General features: G+C 33.4%; 2 protein-coding genes across 3 annotated transcripts in view; both read left to right on the top strand.

Annotated features, from left to right (window-relative positions):
• Positions 1 to 10,635, top strand: part of SYCP1 (synaptonemal complex protein 1) — a 108,885-nt gene extending 98,250 nt beyond the window's left edge. For both annotated transcript variants that reach the window (XM_041754164.1, XM_041754165.1), the window contains 3 exons: positions 472 to 615; positions 10,212 to 10,304; positions 10,423 to 10,635. In XM_041754164.1, coding sequence (XP_041610098.1) covers positions 472 to 615; positions 10,212 to 10,304; positions 10,423 to 10,560 — 375 coding nt within the window. In that variant the 3' untranslated portion in view covers positions 10,561 to 10,635. The remainder of the gene's footprint in view (positions 1 to 471; positions 616 to 10,211; positions 10,305 to 10,422) is intronic.
• The window catches only part of TSHB (thyroid stimulating hormone subunit beta), a 48,468-nt gene continuing 39,934 nt past the window's right edge, over positions 10,233 to 18,766 (top strand). Inside the window, exon 1 of the mRNA XM_041754166.1 lies at positions 10,233 to 10,304. The gene's annotated coding sequence lies outside the window, so the exon portion shown is untranslated. The remainder of the gene's footprint in view (positions 10,305 to 18,766) is intronic.

Genomic DNA, 18,766 nt, shown 5'->3' with positions numbered 1-18,766 from the left:
TCTAACTCTTTAAAGGTACTTTTTTTAAAAAAAAATTATAAGACTTACAGGGTAATATGGAATACTAAACACTTACTAATGTGAATTACTTTATGAACAAAATATAAGCATACCTATTTTCTCATAAATCAGTATTTTTGTAGAAAGAGCAAAGCTCATTCAGTTCTTTGGTCTTAAGTCCCTCTTTTCTTAAGTTTGTTGACTGCTGAAGCTAGAGAGCCTCTCTACCCCCTCTCTCATGCCATTATTTTCCTTAGTCAGTTGAAGGGAAGGACAAAGAAAATGTCCAATATTATAATTTGTTTGAAGAAAGAAGTTTTAGTATCAAAAATATCTGAATGAAATTCTTATCAAAAATCTCTCTATACATCCCATTAATAATGATGACTTATTTATTACTAAAGATTTAACTTACATTTATCAATAATATAGGGTTTGATGTAATAATATGTTGTTTTTATTTTTGGATAGGCATATACTGTGAAGACACCAACAAAACTAAAAATTCAGCAAAGAGAAAGCAAGAATGTACCCACTGAAGAAAGTAATAAAAAGAGAAAAATGGTCTTTGAGTTTGATATTAATTCGGATAGCTCAGAAGCTACTGATCTTTTGGTAAAAAAAAAATACAAATCAGTATTTATTACTTGTTTATATTATTTTCATACATTATTTTTTGATGTATATATATGATATATGCACATAATATCTACCATTGCAATATTAAAACATAATAGAACTCTATAACACAGAACTCTATGCTTGTGCATTTTGGAGAAGTAGGGTTCAAAGAATCTAACTTCAGAAAACAGAGCATTGTGAAATACTTGATGTAACATAATTGACACACGAGATGATGAAATCATCTTGTTTTCCAGCAGAGTGGTATAAAGGAGTTTTTACCACATTTTCTTTTTCTTTTTGGTTTTTAAGAAAGGTTAGGTGAATCTTGCAAATAACCAAATTTGTTATTTAGGGCCCTTCTTGATTTTGTGTATTATTCATGTTCCTTATTTTATATCACTTATTGATTGAAATCTATATCCAGTTATTGGTTGACAAGTATAACATTTCTATCATTCTTGAAGAGTTACTGTATTAAAGATGAGTTGTTTAAGGAAGATATTTCCCCTAGCAGTTTATATTACTAATTATGCCATCATGAATGTATCCACACATACCAGTATTTTCTAAAGTCATAATACTGATTTATTGAGAATAATTAAATTTAGATTAATTCTAAAACAAACCTCATCACACAAAATGAAGCAATATACCAAAGAGTCTTAGTTACAAAATTCCAGTTAAAGGCACTTGTTTGTTTCATTATTGCCACTTATAGCTTTTGAGATCCTTCAAGCTTTTTTACTGCTTTGGGACTCTCTATTTTCATTTATTCTGGAATAATGAGTAGCTGAAGTCTTAAAACATGAATTATTGAAGTTAACATCCTTACTTAAGTACCTCTTTGTTTTATAGATGACGATTAATATTTTAATATTTTAATGATTAAAACTGTGAACCAAGCACTGTTGCAAGATTACATACATCATTTCTTAGAACAATCTCATGTTAGAAATATATGGTGTTGCTAGTCTCGTTTTACAGATTAGGAAACTGAGTCACAGGGGTACCTTGCCCAAGATCATAGCTAGTAAGTCACGGAACCAAAATTTGAACACAGATAGTTTAGCTCCATAGACTATGTAAGTCATTATACATAATAACTGCTAGCTCAAACTGAAGTCCAGATATACAAAAATGTAAAGAGAATTAGTAGAAAGATTATGAGCTCTGGAATTAGTCTAGTCTTGGAATCCATACTATTTCTCTAGCAGTGTAGATTTAGTCTAGTTTCTTAGCTATATGAGATTCAGATTGATTCATGATTTCATTTTTAAATGGAGCATCACAACTTTGTGACACAATAAACATACTACAGTATTATATAACTATGCACAATTATTTATACTTGACTAAAAAGACATTTCACAGTCTATTTGATTATAATTATCACTTGAAGTTACTATTTTTGTAATTTTCTTATTGTTGCATATAAATGTTGGTAAACATTCAAATAATTTTAAAATTAGATTTAAAAATAGATTGTCTAGAATGACCTTACAGAAGATGGTGGGGTATGAAATACCATGAATTTATTTCTTTACCTATACAGCAGTTGTACTTCAGAAATTGTCTGAAGTGATTATTTTGGAACTCTGGAGACTGTTTGGATGCTTACAACTTCCAAGGTTGAAACTTAGTAAATTATAGTTAACTTCAGTCAATTTCAGCCTTAAGAATGTTAGTGACTGCCTCATTCAATCCATAGCTCTATTGTTGGCAGCCATGCTCATGTCTTGCTGTAGCCAGGGTGAGAAATAAGGATTTTTTTCTCTCAATATCAAGATTCAGTGTTTTGTACTATCATTGCTACTTCTCATCATTGTGCAGGCACAGAAACTGGCTGCCATTATTTCAACCCACACTGGCTGAAAGCATCTCACAGAGGATTTAAATGAACTGTACCTGGTTTTCTTTTTTTCACTTTTCTTCTTTGGAGGACCAGGCATTTTAAGAATTAGGACATTCAAGAACAATCACATTTCTAGGGTATTTAAAACCATTGCACATGCCCAGGGAAAGACAGGCTCAAACAAAACAAAACAAAACAAAACAAAAACCCTGAGAAGATCTCAAAATTTTAATCCAGGCTGATCCATGGCACAGAAACTTATACTACATAAAGCAAAACAAAACTAACCCACTACAGCAAACCCTGGGGAAAGGGAAGAATCTGATTTGCAGTATCCAGTTAGAAGATTCATATCTAGTTCCAACCACCAAAAAAATCACAAGGTATACAAAGAAAGAAAGAAAGCATAGCAAAACAAGTCAACAAAAATGTCTCTGAAGAAGCCCCAGTGTTGAACTTACAGGACAAATATTTGTCTTAAAGATGCTGAAAGAGCTAAAGAAAGACAGACAAAGACAGAAGAATGATGTATGACTAAAATGAGAATATCGAAGAGAAATTATAAAAAGAACCAAAAAGAAATTAAGTTGAAAGTACAATAACAAATGGAAAATTCATTAGAGAATTTTAAAAGATTCGTGTAAGCAGAAGAAAGAATTAATGAAATAGGACAATTGAAATTATTTTGAGTTTGAGTAAAGAAGAGAAAAAAAAAAAAAAGAATGAAAAGTGAACAGGCAGCCTGAGACTTGTGGGACATTATCAAACAGACCAATATATGCTTTGTGGGAGTCCCAGAAAAAGAGAGGGGGTAAAAAGGAAGAAAGAATATTTGAAGAAATAATACTTCTCATATTTTGATGGAGGAAATGAATCTACAAATCCAAGAAGCTCAGTGGATTCTAAGTAGGATTAAATCAAATAGACTTACATTATAATAAAACTGTTTAAAGACAAAGACAAAGAATCTTGAAAGTAGTGAGAATCAACTCACCGCAGATGAGGTACTCTTAATAAAATTATCAGCTGACTTCTCACTGAGAAACCTTGGAAGCCAGAAGGTGGTAGTTTTCCATCTCCAAGATGCTGAAAAAAACTGAAATTATCAACAGAATTTGATATATGCTAAAAGTGTTCTTAAGAAATGGGGGAGAAATTAAGACCTTCCTAGATCAACAAAAGCTGAGGGAGTTACCACTAGAACCGCTTTTTAAGAAATGCTAAAGGGAATTGTTCAGGTTGAAGTGAAAGTGCTAGCCAGTAACTCAAATCCATATGAAGAAATAGAGGATCTCTGAAAAAAAAATATGTGGGAAATTACAAAAGCTAGTATTATAATTTGGTTTGTAACCTCACTTTTTATTTTCTACAGGATTTAAAAGGAATGCATTAAAATGGCTAATCTGTGTTACTTGGCACCCAATATATAAAGATGTAATTTGTGACATCAATAATAGAAAAGGGGCATGGAGTCATATAAAAGCAGAATTATTATAGGCTATTGAAGTAAAGCTATAAATTAAAATTAGGTTGTTAATAATATTAGGATGTTAAATGTAATCTCCATAGTAACTACACAAAGAAATCTGTAGAATATACACTATAGGAAATATGGAGGGAATAAAAATATTTCACTACCAAAAAATCACCTAACCACAAAAGAAGATAGTAACAGAGAAAATGAGAGAGAAACAACAAACAAACCTATAAGGCATATAGAAAACAAAAAGCAAATAAGCAGAAGTTAATCTCTATCAGTAATTACTTTAAATGTAAATAGATTACATTTTCCAATTAACATAGGTTTATAGAATTTATTTTTATTTTATTTTATTTTGAATTGATTTTAAAGAATATACTATAATACATATAATGCTGTCTAAAAGAGACTCAGAGCCAAAGACACTAATTGAAAGTTAACTGTTGGGAAAAGATACTCCATGAAAATAGTAACCATAAAAGATCTGGGATGGCTATACTATGACCAACAAAATAGACTTTAAATCAAAAAGTACGAGGCAAAGAAAGACATTATTAATAAGATATTCTTCAGGAGAAACCATATAGACCACAAAACAAGTCTTAACGGATTATTTTAAATTTAAACTTTAGTTAATATACAGTGCAATTCAGTGATCCAACCACTTACATGCAACACCCAGTGCTCATCCCAACAAATGCCTTCTTTAATACCCATCTAGCCCATCCCCACTCACTTTCTTTAATCAACTCTCAGTTCTCTTTTGTTGAGTATCTTATGGTTTGTTACCCTCTCCTTTTTTTCTTTTCCCCCTTCCCGTATGTTCATCTATTTCCTTTTTTAAATTCCACATATGAGTGAGATCATATGGTATTTGTCTTTCTCTGACTGACATTTCATTTAGCATAATACACTCTAGCTCCATCCATGCCATTGCAAATGGCAAGATTTCATTCTTTTTGATGGCTGAGTAATATTTCAGTGTGTGTGCATGCGTGTGTGTATACACCATATCTTTATCCATTCACCCATCAGTCGAAGGATATTTGGGCTCCCTCCATAGTTTGGGTATTGTTGATATTGCTGCTGTAAACATCAGGGTGCATGTACTCTTTCAAATCTGTATTTTTGTGTCCTTTGGGTAATACCTAGTAGTGTAATTGTTAAGTCATAGGGTAGTTCTTTTTGAGGAACCTCCATACTGTTCTCCAGAGTGGCTGCACCAGTATGCATTCTCGCCAATGGTGCAAGATGGTTCCCCTTTCTCTGCATCCTTACCAACACCTGTTACTTCTTGTGTTGTTAATTTTAGCCATTCTGACTGGTGTGTGGTGGTATCTTTTGTGGTTTAGATTTGTATTTCCCTTCTGAGGAGTGACATTTTCATGTGTCTGTTATGCATCTGGATGTCTTCTTTGGAAAAGAGTCTATTCATGTCTTCTGCCTATTTCTTAACTGGATTATTTATTTTTTGGATGTTGAATTGTATAAGTTTTTTATAGATTGTGGATACTAACCCTTTATCAGATATGTCATTTGAAAGTATCTCCTCCCATTTCATAGGCTGCCTTAAAGTTTTGTTGTTTCCTTCACTGTGCAGAAGCTTTTTATCTTGGTGAAGTTCCAGTAGTTTTACTTTTGTTTCTCTTGTCTCTGGTGACATGTCTAGTAAGAAGTCACTATGACTGAGGTCAAGAGGTTTCTCCCTGTGTTCTCCTCTAGGATTGATGGTTTTCTGTCTCACATTTTGGTCTCTGAATATATTTTTGTGTATGGTGTAAGAAAGTGGTTCTGTTTCATTCTTTTGCATGTTCTGTCCAGTTTTCCCAACACTGTTTGTTGAAGAGACTATCTTTTTTCCATTGTTAAAAGACATCATACAGAGCATCTTCTCTGACTATAATGGGTTGAAATTAGAAATCATGGAGTAAGGAAATTAGAAAATTCACAAATTCATGTAAATTAACACTTTTATTTTTTAAATATTTATTTTAGAGTGTGAGGAAAGGAGGAGAAGGAGAGAGAGAATCTCAAGCAAACTCTCCACTGAGTTCAGAACCTGATATGGGGCTTGACCCTGAGATCATGACCTGGGCTGAAATCAAGAGTCAGATGCTAATCGAGCCACCCAGGTGCCCCAAAATTAACACACTTTTAATCAACCAGTAGATCAAATAAGAAATCACAAAGGAAATTAAGACTCATATAAATAAAAATGAAAACACAATATACCAAAATTTATTTATGTGTTACAGCAAAAACAATACTCAGAAGGAAATTTATAGCTCTAAATTCCTACATTAAAAAAGATCTCAAATCAATAACTTAAACTTTATAGAGCTAGAGAAGGGAGCAAACTCAAAGCGAGCAGGAGGAAGGAAATAATAAAGATTCATGGGGAGATAAACAAATTAGAGAATAGAAAACAATAGAAAAAATCAATGAAACCAAAATTTATTTGAAAAGATTAAAAAGTGGACAAATCTTTAGCTAGACTAACAAGAAGATGTAAATAACTAGAATTAGAAGTGAAAAGTGGGTATATTATTACTAATCACTCAGATAAAAAGAAAATAGTTTGTTTACTATATGTCTCCTTTTTTTTTTTTTTTTAAATTTATGATAGTCACAGAGAGAGAGAGAGGCAGAGACACAAGCAGAGGGAGAAGCAGGCTCCATGCACCGGGAGCCCGATGTGGGATTCGATCCCGGGTCTCCAGGATCCAGCCCTGGGCCAAAGACAGGCACCAAACCGCTGCGCTACCCAGGGATCCCCTGTTTACTATATGTCAACAAATTTTAGAACCTAGGAGAAATGGACAAATGGGTAAAATCCCTGAAACACATGAATTAAACTGACTCAAGAAATAGAAAACCTCAACAGGTCTATCTATAGTAAGTACAGAATTGGACTTAGTAATCAAAAATGTCTCAACAAAGAAAAGTCCTGGGCCAGATGGCTTCACTGATGGATTGTATAAAACATTTGAGGACATAACCTTCTCAAACTTCAAAAATTTGAAGAGAGAACTCTTGATAACTCATTCTATGAGGCTAACACTACCTTGATACCAAAGCAAGATAAAGACATTACTAGAAAAGAAAATTAAAGGCTATTATCCTTTCTGAATGTCTAACAAAATATTAGCAAGTCAAATTCCACATCATATGAAAGTGCTATGAGTTTTATCTAAGTGTGATTTATCTAAGAAATGCCAGGCTGGTTCAATATAAGAAAATCAGTGTAATATATCACATTAATATAATGAAGGGGGAAAAATCACACATGATCATTTCATTTGGTACAGAAAAGGCATTTGACAACATCCAACAGTTTTTCATTTCAGAAACTATTATAGAGCTAAGAATAGAGGGGTAGTTCCTCAGCATGATAAAAAGTACTTATGAAAACCCACAACTTAACATCATACTCAATGGTGAAAGGTTGAAAGTTTTCCCCTTAGATTAAGAATGTGACATGGGAGGGCAGCCTGGGTGGCTCAGCAGTTTAGCGCTGCTTTCAGCCTAGGGTATGATCCTGGAGACCTAGGATTGAGTCCCACATCAGGCTCCCTGCATGGAGCCTGCTTCTCCTTCTGCCTCTCTCTCTCTCTCTCTTCCTCTGTCTCTCATGAATAAATATTTTAAAAAATGTGACATGGGTGTCCACTTTCACCACTGCTAGTCAACATTGTAGTGGAAGTTCTAGCAGGAACTATTAGGCTATTAGACAAAAAACAAAGGGGGGGAGGGAGGAAAAAGAAAGCAGGCATACAAATGGGAATGAGGTAAAACTATTTGCAGATGCCATGATTCTATCCTATCCATGATTCTATCCTATCCACTGAAAATCACAAAGACCACAAGAAGGCTATTTATTAGAGCTAATAAAAAGTTCATTTGAACTTAGCAGTGTGGAAGGGTGTAAGAACACATGACATTGATTATGGTTTTATACATCAGCAGTGATTAACCCAAAAGGAAATTAAGGAAAATTAAGAAAACAATCCATATACAGTATCATCTAAGCAAATATTTAGGAACAGATCTAACCAAGAAGGTGAAACATTGAAATACGATGAAAACTACAAAACAATGCTGAAGGAAATTAAAGAAGACCTAACGAAATAGGAAAAAATTGTTTATGGATGTTAAGTCTTTAGCATGTTAAGGTATCAATACTACCCAAAGCAGTCTGCAAATTCAGTGCAATCTCTATCAAAATTCCAACAGCCTTTTGGCAGAAATGGAAAATCTGATACTAAAATTCATATGGAATTGCAAGGGTCCCCAAATTGCTAAAACAGTTTTGAAAAAGAAAGGTAATGTTGGAGGACTCATGATTCTTGACTTTGAAACTTTCCAGAAGCTAGTAATTTAAACAGATTAGTACTAGGTTAAGGACAGATATATAGACCAGTGGAGTAAAGTAGCCTAGAAATAAATTCTCACATATGTACTTAATTAATTTTGGTAAGAGTGCCAAGGCCATTCAGCAGGGGCAAAGGACTTTTTTTGTTTGTTTGTTTTTTGTTTTTTGTTTTTTTAAACAAATGATGTTAGAACTGGATATTCACATGCAAAAGAATAAAGTTGGACTCTTACTTTACATAGAAAAACTGACTCAAAATGGATCAAAAACCAAAACTTAAGGCTAAAACTATGATACTCTTAGAAGCAAATATTGGGGAAATTTTCATGACATCAAATTTAGCAAGGGCCTCATGGGTATGACACCAAAAGCACCGACAAGAAAAAGAGAAAACTGATAAGTTTGACTTCAAAACTAAGAATTCTTGTGAATCAAAGGACACTATTAAGAAAGGGAAAAGACAAGCTCAAGAATGGCAGAAATGTTTCCATATCATATATCTGAAAAGGGATAAATGTCCAGAATACATAGGGAACTCTCATAACTCAGCAATGAAAAACATACAACCCAATTTAAAAATGAGCAAAGGACATGAATTGACATTTCTCCAAAGAGGATATACAAATGGCTAATAAACACATGAAAAGATGAATGTTACAGAGTTATAAGGATAAAGTTTTGTTTTAAATTGGGTTAATTTGTTATTTTTAAATGGGCAGTCATTAATGATTAATAAATTACTGTGCACTGAGTAAAATTTTAATAGTTTTTAAGATGATTTTAAAATAATTTTTCTAAGCAGATCAGTTGGTACATAGTGGTTCTGAGTATATTTGAAAAGGCAGCTCTTTAGTTTTTTTTAATTTATTTTTTTAAAAGATTTTATTCATGAGAGACGCAGAGAGATAGAGAGAGAGGCAGGCTCCATGCAGAGAGCCCGATGTGGGACCTGATCCCGGGACTGTAGAATCACACCCTGGGCCAAAGGCAGATGCTCAACCACTGAGCCACCCAGGTGTCCCAAAAGGCATTCTTTAGGACGTACTGAATTCTGCTGAAATCTTAGAATTCATGAAATTCTGTTTCAATATTTTTATTCATGTACCTCTGTAAATGTGACATTAGTGAGCAGGAAAAGATAATGTGAACTGATTGCTTACCAGACCAAATCTGTGTAGCATATTCATTAAAAGAATGGATTTCTAGAGCCTGCTTTCCTAGATTTGAATCCTGGCTCCACTCTTAACTAGCTGTATTATTTTAGGCAAATTACTTAACATTTCTTTGTCTCAGTTCTTCACCTTCAAAGTGGTGATAATAGTATACTTATTCCATGAAATTATCTTAAGGATTAAAACTAATTAAGATATGCAAAGTGCTTAAAACAATGCCTAATATAGAAAGTAGTAAATAAATGTCAGCTATTATTATTTGGGGGGAATTATAATACTCATAAATTGATAGTTGATAACATTATAATTTTTATAAGCTTATAACTGCTTATTTTAAGGCCAAAGTGTGAGTTTGAGTAAGTAGGCTAGGGGGAAAGGGATGGTAAAGTAGTAGTATAAAGACTGAAACTGAACTAGAAAACAGTAGAAAAGTACTATTCATAGGTATCGTGTATCTCATATAACCTTTCAGGAATATAGTTAATAGAATCTAAATCTATGTACTTGTTTGGCATGTCGAGTATTTATTTTGTCATTGTCTTCCATTTTTCTTCTTTTTTCTCTCTTCTTTTTCCTCTCTCCTCCCTTTTCTCACCTCCTTTCTTTCCCCCTTCCCTTCCTCATCTTTCTCCTCCTCTCTGTGATATGTAGGCAAAATTTTAATATTAGTGATGACAGACTCCAAATTATTCTTTTGTATTTTTCTTTAAGAGCATGGTTTCAGAAGAAGAGACATTGAAAAAATTATACAAGAATAATAATTATCCAACAACTTCTCATCTTTGTGTCAGGACACCAAAAAAGGTAGGGCTTTTTAAAGGTAGTTTTTAATTTTTACTTCAGAAAGAAAATTTCAAAAGCTGGACTTTATCTTTTAAATTAGACATATTTTGATTTGATTTGATTTGATTTTGTATTCAAGACCCCTTCATCTCTAACAACCCCTGGATCTACGCTGAAGTTTGGAGCAATGAGGAAAATGCGGGAAGATCGTTGGGCTGTAATTGCTAAAATGGATAGGAAAAAAAAACTAAAGGATGCAGAAAAGCTATTTGTTTAATTTCAGAAAATCAGTGTGATTAAGGAGCCTAATAACATCAAATTTATAGTTAATTAAAAATTTTTTTATTTTCTGAAGAGCCATTTTCTGACATTGAGACTTTTTTATATTTGCATAATTTGTTCCTTATGATTTTTATGTTTTGGCCTAAATTACCACATGTTACCCGAAAACTTGTAATTCTACTTAAATAATAAGATGATTGTTTTGTTTTTTATCTTTTCTTGTATTCATGGAAACTGTTTTAGCTAAGTTTTCAAATTTGTGAAGTTATCCATTGAATGCTAGGAGCATATTGAGATTTACTCTTTATTCTTTACTATTAAAATATTTTGGATGCAAATAAATGCTTTTCATTGATTCTGTAAGGTCATCTGAATAGCTGATCGTAATTTGATATTTATTTTTAAAATCTTAAGGTCATTTTAATGAGGCTTCACAGTTCTTTTTTTTAAGATTTATTTATTTATTTATGTATTTATTATTTATTTATTTATTTATGAGAGAGAGAGAGCGCGCGCGAGAGGGAGAGACACAGGAGGAGGGAGAAGCAGGCTCCGTGCTGGGAGCCCGACATGGGACTCAATCCTGGGACTCTAGGATTGCGCCCTGGGCCAAAGGCAGGCACTAAACCACTGAGCCACCCAGGGATCCCATGAGCTGCCCAGAGATCTCATGAGCTGCCCAGGGATCCCGAGGCTTCACAGTTCTTAAGCAGCTTTATCTATTTATAAAATTGACAAATGGCTTTTAGCTGTAGCAAAAAAAGGCTATACCAGTATGGCTTCCTAATGTTATTTATTCAACACTCATTAATTTAAGTAGATATTGAGTGCCCACTAAGAGTCAAACACTGTTCTAGATACTGGCGATATGACAGTGAACAAAACAGAGAAATAAACCCTCTGTTCTTCTAGAGTTTACGTTTTAGTGAGGGAAATAGACAATAAATAAATAAAACTGGAGATGGTTTTAGGACTTCCAGCTTCTGATATCTTCATGGAAAATTGATAATTAGTCTCCTTAGCAAGGTTTTTAAGAGGATTATTAGTCTTGATAATGTGATATTTCATATTTTAGCTATATATTTTCAAATGTTTTTAAATAAAACAAGACTAGTGTGTTAAGGTAATGTTGCTTCTCTGGCTGATCATTTGTCAACTTTTCACTTCTCAAAAGTCCAACATAAATGTTCCTAATTAGTAAGCAGCATTCCCATCAGTGATTCAGGAAACCTGGCTCCCTCCAACTTTTAGTTCTGCCCCATTCAACAGCTGGCTTCCAAGGTTGCTGCAACAGGGGAAACACCAAAAAGACTTGCTGACATATTGGCCTAAAATAAGGATGATGTGAGGAAAAGAGAAGGTGCAAAGTTAGGTCTCAAAGTTCTGTTTTGAGATATGTAATATTGGTGCTATGTAATAATTGAGATATCTTAAGATATCTAAGTGGAGCAGTTAAATGGGTCTTTGAACAAATGAATCTGGAGTTCTCCAGAAGGGTCATTATTTAGTAATCATTGGCATATATATGCCATTTAAAGCATAGGACTGTTCTTGCTGATCTTCTGAAAAAGGGACCTGTTGTGTTGATTCTCAGGGTCTGCCCAAGGGAGAATTGCACCGCTCTTGCCAGGGGATAACTAATCTGGTGATGAACATTAAGGAGGGCATGTGATGTAATGGGCGCTGGGTATTATATAAGACTGATGAATCCACTGACCTCTACCTCTGAAACCAATAATACATTATATGTTAATTAACTGAATTTAAATAAAATTAAAATAAAGCATAGTACTGAATGCACTCTTTTTATGGATAGGAGTGTGTAGTTATAGAAAAGAGTTGATACTGAGCCTTATGATACTGGAACATTTAAAAGTAAATAATAAAGGAGTTGCTGCAAAGACTAAGGAGGAGAGATGTGAAATATAAGGGGATCATGGAAACTTAAAGAATAAAGTGATTCAAGAAGGGGATATTCTGTGTCAAATTCTTCTGAGTGGCAATACCTGAAAGCATAAATATTTGGATTTAGGATTATCTATATGATATACAATCTCTGCTCTCAATGACTTGATGTCCAGTAGCAAATATAAATGGGTAAGCAAATGAATCACTTATAATGTAAGTAGTTCAGGAGTATGTAAATGTAAGAGATACAGAGACATGAAAGATAATCTCATGTCTTGGTTTCCAAGAAGGCCTTCTAGAAGAGATGAGTTTTGGACATGAATAAGAATAAGTACCTGGGTGGCTTAGTTGATTGGGCAGCCAACTCTTGTTTTCTGCTCTAGTCATGAGCTCAGGATCATGAAATTGAGCCCTGTGGCAGGCTCTGCCCTGAGCATGGAGCCTGCTTGAGATTCTCTCTCTCCATCTCCTCCTCCCCATCCGCTTGCATGTTTGCTCACCCTCTCTCTTAAAAAAAATGTTATTGATGTATAAGAAGGATGAGAAAATTAAGACAGAAGAAATAGCAATCTTCCCCCCCCCCCCGCCAGCATCCAGAAATAGCAATCTTTAGAAAGCTCATTAAAGGTAAATTGGAACAGGGTGAAGCTATTGCAGCAATTGGAAGAGACCAGGTGGTAGATGGGAAAATTTTAGACTAAAAATTTAAGTTCCAGACTTTTAGATTATATCTAATACCTAGCCTAAGAAAAATACCCATAATTTTGTCACGTTAGTGATAATAAAATGTCTCCCGCTTCATGTAAATGTAAATTCATGATGTCAAAGAACAACCTGCTTTGGTTGATAATAAAGGTTAGAAATAAATTATTTATAATTCAGGCAACCTGAATTCAGTATAATTAATAGTCCACAGGCTATAGAAGTACATCCAGAACCTTAATCGGTGGCAGGTCAGCTCTGGGTTAGAAATAGGAAATAAACAGGAGACAGATAAGCCTTAACATTAAGTTATGAAATTGTAGGATTTAGAACTGAAGGGAACTGAAAAGATTCAATTTCAACAGATCAGTAATTTGAGGCCTATGAAAGCAATCAAAAAGAAAAGATTTGAAAAATGACTTGATTTCTATATGCATACACATAATTTATATCAGTATATAAATATAATCATATAAAATCTTAGTACCCTCTTATTTTCCCTTTTGCTTTTATCCTCACCCTCTTTCTTCCCCTCTCTACACACATCAGGGTCCCCCCCCAGGCCAAATCCCTCTCTCCTAGGGGAAAAAAATCCTTTCTTCTTTTTCTCAATAACAGATGAAAATAATAAATATTTAATTGCATTTTTTTTACATATGCATGCACGTATGCACACAAGATTCTCTAGTCATGGTTAATTTACAAAAATGAGATATACTTTTCAGAATCTAAATTTCTCAGTCTCGCATGAAAATTTAACGGTATATTTCCAATGCATTCTTTTAAATGGTTGTAGTAATATTTCATGGATGGACCATAATTCAGCTATTTATTAAAATGTGGCAGAGATTCTTATGATCACCTATACCTAGTTCTTTTCTTCTCTTCTGGGCATGTGAAAAGATTGTATTTCCATTCCCATCATGGTGAGCCTATATAAGTTCTGGCCAATGAAGTTAGGTAGAACTGCTGTGCATTAATTATTTCTGTGCCAGAGTATTTGATTAGTAGTGTGAGACCTATCACACTCTTCTCCTGCTGCAGCAATTTGTGATGTTACAGTTGATGAAATTCCTGTCATACCATATCTATGAATGAAAACTACATAGAATAAAATTTACCCATTAACCTACCATGGTCATGTAGTATGAATAAGAAATAAGACTTTGCAGTGTTAAGCCCCTCAGAGTTTGGAGTTGTCTATGATTGTTGGCATAACCTACTCTATCTTAACTCTTATAATGTGCATTCTCTTTGTTTCCATTTTTTGCACTGTGAACAATGCTAATATTAGTGTTTTTATTTCTGTAAATTATTAACCTTGGAATTGATGAGCCTACAGATATGTATATTAAAATTTTTAATAGATGTCTAGGAGTGAAAGTAAAAGTATGTAATCACTGGTATGGAAATGTATATTAAATGTATAAATCATTATGTAATTAAAAGTTGAAAATATATTCTATGACACAAATGGATTTACATAGTAAACATTATTCTCTTATAAAAGTGCTAACCAAGAGATATAAACTATAATATAAATTGTCTAATTATTCTAATAATTTCCAAATTATTTTTTAATTTTTAAAAAGTATTATTGTGTTACTTGCTTGAGGTGGCTGTTAAAAGAAGCCTCTCCCTGATTTATGATTTGGCAAATGTATTAATTTTTTTCTAATGACTTCTCCAGTAAATTGATAGTCATTAAATGACCTCATCTCAGTAAGTAGAGAATTTCTCTTTTCACTAACAATATTTTTAATAGTGCTCAGTCCTTTATCAGCTTATACTAAATTAACAACTATTACATTAAAAATTTTCTAGCCCTTATAATAATATCTGAGATTTTTGTATATCTGCTTATCAATTGAATCACAATTAGAGTTTATTAGATTATCATGTTTACTTAAGTTAAAATGAATTCTTCAGGCCAGGCTACATGTTATATGTGTCAGTACACACACACACACACACACACAGTTTGTTTTTTGGGGGCTGACTGAATTTGGAACCCTAGCACTGCCATTCAGTTCATGTTCTGAATAATAACCTCTGTGTAGCTGAGCTTTTAGGTCTATAAAATGATACTTATAACTAGCAAAAATGAGCTAATAGACATTTTGAAAAGTGTCTAGCACAAAGCAAGTGCTAATCATGGTTAGCTCTCATTTTTTTTTTTTAGCTCTCATTTTAATTAATAAAACCAGTCTTATGAATGCCCAAGACGGGTGGGCTTTTAATGGATTTGACTCACCATATGAAGGTGAAAATTCAACAGGGACAGTGAAAAAGGAAGACCTGTACTCTAGAAGTTTCCTAGTCCATATTGGCCAGTGGACACTCTACTCCAACCTCAGAAGCATCTTTCCTGTCCTGGGAATACCTGAAATGTCAGCAGAACCCATATTACCAGACTGGTGCCTGCAGTAGTCATTATTACCACACACCTGCTTCTCCCAAGTTAACTTGGAGGTTACAGTTGCATAGTGTATTTTTCTCCAGCCTTTTATTTTCAACCTATGTGTATCTCTATAGGTAAGGTGTGTTACTTGTATATGGAATACTTGATTGTTTCATCTAATCTGAGAATCTTGCGTTGTAATTTTGAATGTTTAAACCATTTACACTTAATTATTGATGTTGAGTTTAAGCTTGCTATTTACTATTTGTTTTATTTGTTTATTCTTTTTGTTTCTATTTTTAATTGGTTTTTATTGTCATTTCATTTTATCTTCATTGATTTTTTAAAAAATTAATAGATTTTATTTTTTAGAGTAATTTTAAGTGCACAGCAAAATTCAAAGTATGAAAATTTCCTATATACACATGCCTCCCACATATGCGTAGTCTTTCTCTCTATCAATAATCTTGTTCCAGACTAGTACATTTGTTAAAATTGTTGAATGATTATCAATACATCATTATTATCTGAAGCCCATAGTTTACACAAGAGTTAACTCTTGATATACATTTTATGGGTTTTCACAAATGTATAATGACAGATACCTATTATTACAGTATCATACAAAATATGTTCACTGCCCTAAAAATTCTGTGCTCTGCCCATTCATCCCTCCCTTCCCTCAATCTCTGATAACCCTGATACATATTTTTAAATCAAAATGTAGTTGAGGGATCCCTGGGTGGCGCAGCGGTTTGGCGCCTGCCTTTGGCCCAGGGCACGATCCTGGAGACCCGGGATCGAATCCCATATCAGGCTCCCGGTGCATGGAGCCTGCTTCTCCCTCCGCCTGTGTCTCTGCCTCTCTCTCTCTCTGTGTGACTATCATAAAAAATAAATAAATAAATAAATAAATAAATATTAAAAAAAAAACAAAATGTAGTTGACATTCAATATTAGTTTGAGGTGTATCAAATAGAGATTCAATATTTATATGCATTACAAAGTGATCACCATGATAAATCTAGCAACCATCTGTCACCACACAAAGTTGTTAAATATTATTAACTATATTCTGTATTCTCTATATTTTATTCCCATGTCTTATGTGTTATAAATGAAAGTTTGTACCTTTTAATATCCTTACCTTATTTCCCCACCCCTCCCTTCTGGTAGTCAACAGATTTTTCTCTGTATCTATAAATCTATTTCTGTTTTGTTTTTTTTCTTTTAACATTTAAGTGAAATCATAATGATATTTATTCCTCTGTAACTTATTTCACTTAGCATAATACCCTCTAGGTCTGTCCGTGTTGTCACAAATGGCAAGATCTCTATGATTGGGTAATAGTCCATTGTTTGTACTTTTTTTTTTTATGTATATATCTTTTTCTTTCAAAAGACTAACTTTATTTAACATACATTGTTTTATTAGTTTCAGGTGTAAAATAGTGATTCAGCAATTCCTTACATCACTGGGTGCTCATCATAACAAGTGCACTCCATAATCCTTATCACCTATGTAACCTGTCCTACCCACCTCCCATCTGGTAACCATTAGTTTGTTCTCTATAGTTAAGAGTCTATTTCTTGGTTTCTTTCTCTTATTTCCTCTTCCTCTTTGTTCATTCATAAATTCCACATACGAGTGAAATCATATGGTATTTTTCCACAGTGGCTGCACCAGTTTACATTCCCATCAACAGTGTAGAAGAGTTCTTTTTCCCACATTTTTGCCAACATTTGTTTCTTGTGTTATTGATTCTGACAGGTGTGAGGTAATATCTCATAGTAGTTTTAATTTGCATTTCCCTGATGATGAGTGATGTTGAACATCTTTTCATGTCTGTTGGCCATCTGTATGTTTTCTTTGGAGAAATGTCTGTTCATGTCTTCTGCCTATTTTTAAATTAGATTATTTGGTTTTTTTGGGGGGTGTTGAGTCATAAGTTCTTTATATATTTTGGATATTGACCCTTTATCAGATATGTTATTTGCAGATGTCTTCTCCCATTCTGTAGGCTACCTTTTAGTTTTGTTGATTGTTTCCTTCGCTGTGCAGAAGCTTTTTAGTTTGATTAAGTCCCAATCGTTTATTTTTGCTTGCTTCAGGAGACCTAACTAGAAAAAAAGTTGCAAGGGCCGATGTCAAAGAAGTTACTGCCCGTGCTTTCTTCTATGCTTACAGGTCTCACATTGAGGTCTTTAATTCCTTGGTGTAAGAAAGTGGTCCAGTTTCTCTTTGCATATTTCTGTTCAGGCTTCCCAGCACTACATGCTGAAGAGACTGTCTTTTTCCCATTGGATATTCTTTCTTTCTTTGTCAAGGATTAATTGACCATATATAGTTGCTTATTTAGGCTTTTCTATTTCTGCTTCATGATCTCTATGTCTATTTTTGTGCTAGTACCATATTGTTTTGATCACCACAGCTCTGTGATATAACTTGAAGTCCAGAATTGTGATGCCTTCAACTTTGCTTTTCTTTTTCAAGAATGCTTAAGTTATTCGAGGTCTTTTGTGGTTCCATACAAATTTTGGGATTGTTAGTTTTAGTTCTGTGAAAAATGCTGTTGGTATTTTGGTAGAAATTGCATTAAATATGTATATTGCTTTGTGTAGTATTGACATGTTAACACTATTTGTTCTTCCAATCCATAAGAATGGAAGTATTTCCATTTCCTTGTGTTGTCTTCAATTTCTTTTTTTTTCATTTTCATTTTCTTCTTCTTTCTTTCTTCTTTCTTTCTTTCTTTCTTTCTTTCTTTCTTTCCTTTTTCTTTCTTTCTTTTTCTTTCTTTCTTTCTTTCTTTCTTTCTTTTCTTTTCTTTCTTCTTTCTTTCTTTCTTTCTTTCTTTCTTTCTTTCTTCTTTTCTTTCTTTCTTTCTTTCTTTCTTTCTTTCTTCTTTCTTTCTTTCTTTCTTTCTTTCTTTCTTTCTTTCTTTCTTTCTTTCTTTCTTTCTTTTCTTTCTTCAATTTCTTTCATCCATGTTTTTTAGTTTTCAGAGTACAAGTCTTTCACCTCTTTGGTTAGGTTTATTCCTAGGTATCTTTTATTTCTGGTGCAATTATAAATGGGTTTGTTTTCTGCTGCTTCATTAGTGTGTAGAAATGCAACTGCTTTCTGTACATTGATTTGTATCCTGTGACTCTACTGAATTCATTTATGAGTTGTAGTAGTTTTTTTGGT

This window comes from Vulpes lagopus, chromosome 5, assembly GCF_018345385.1.
Source record: "Vulpes lagopus strain Blue_001 chromosome 5, ASM1834538v1, whole genome shotgun sequence".
NCBI lineage: Eukaryota > Metazoa > Chordata > Mammalia > Carnivora > Canidae > Vulpes > Vulpes lagopus.
The sequence above is the reverse complement of the archived record's forward strand: the minus strand, read 5'-3'. Positions and strand labels throughout refer to the sequence as shown.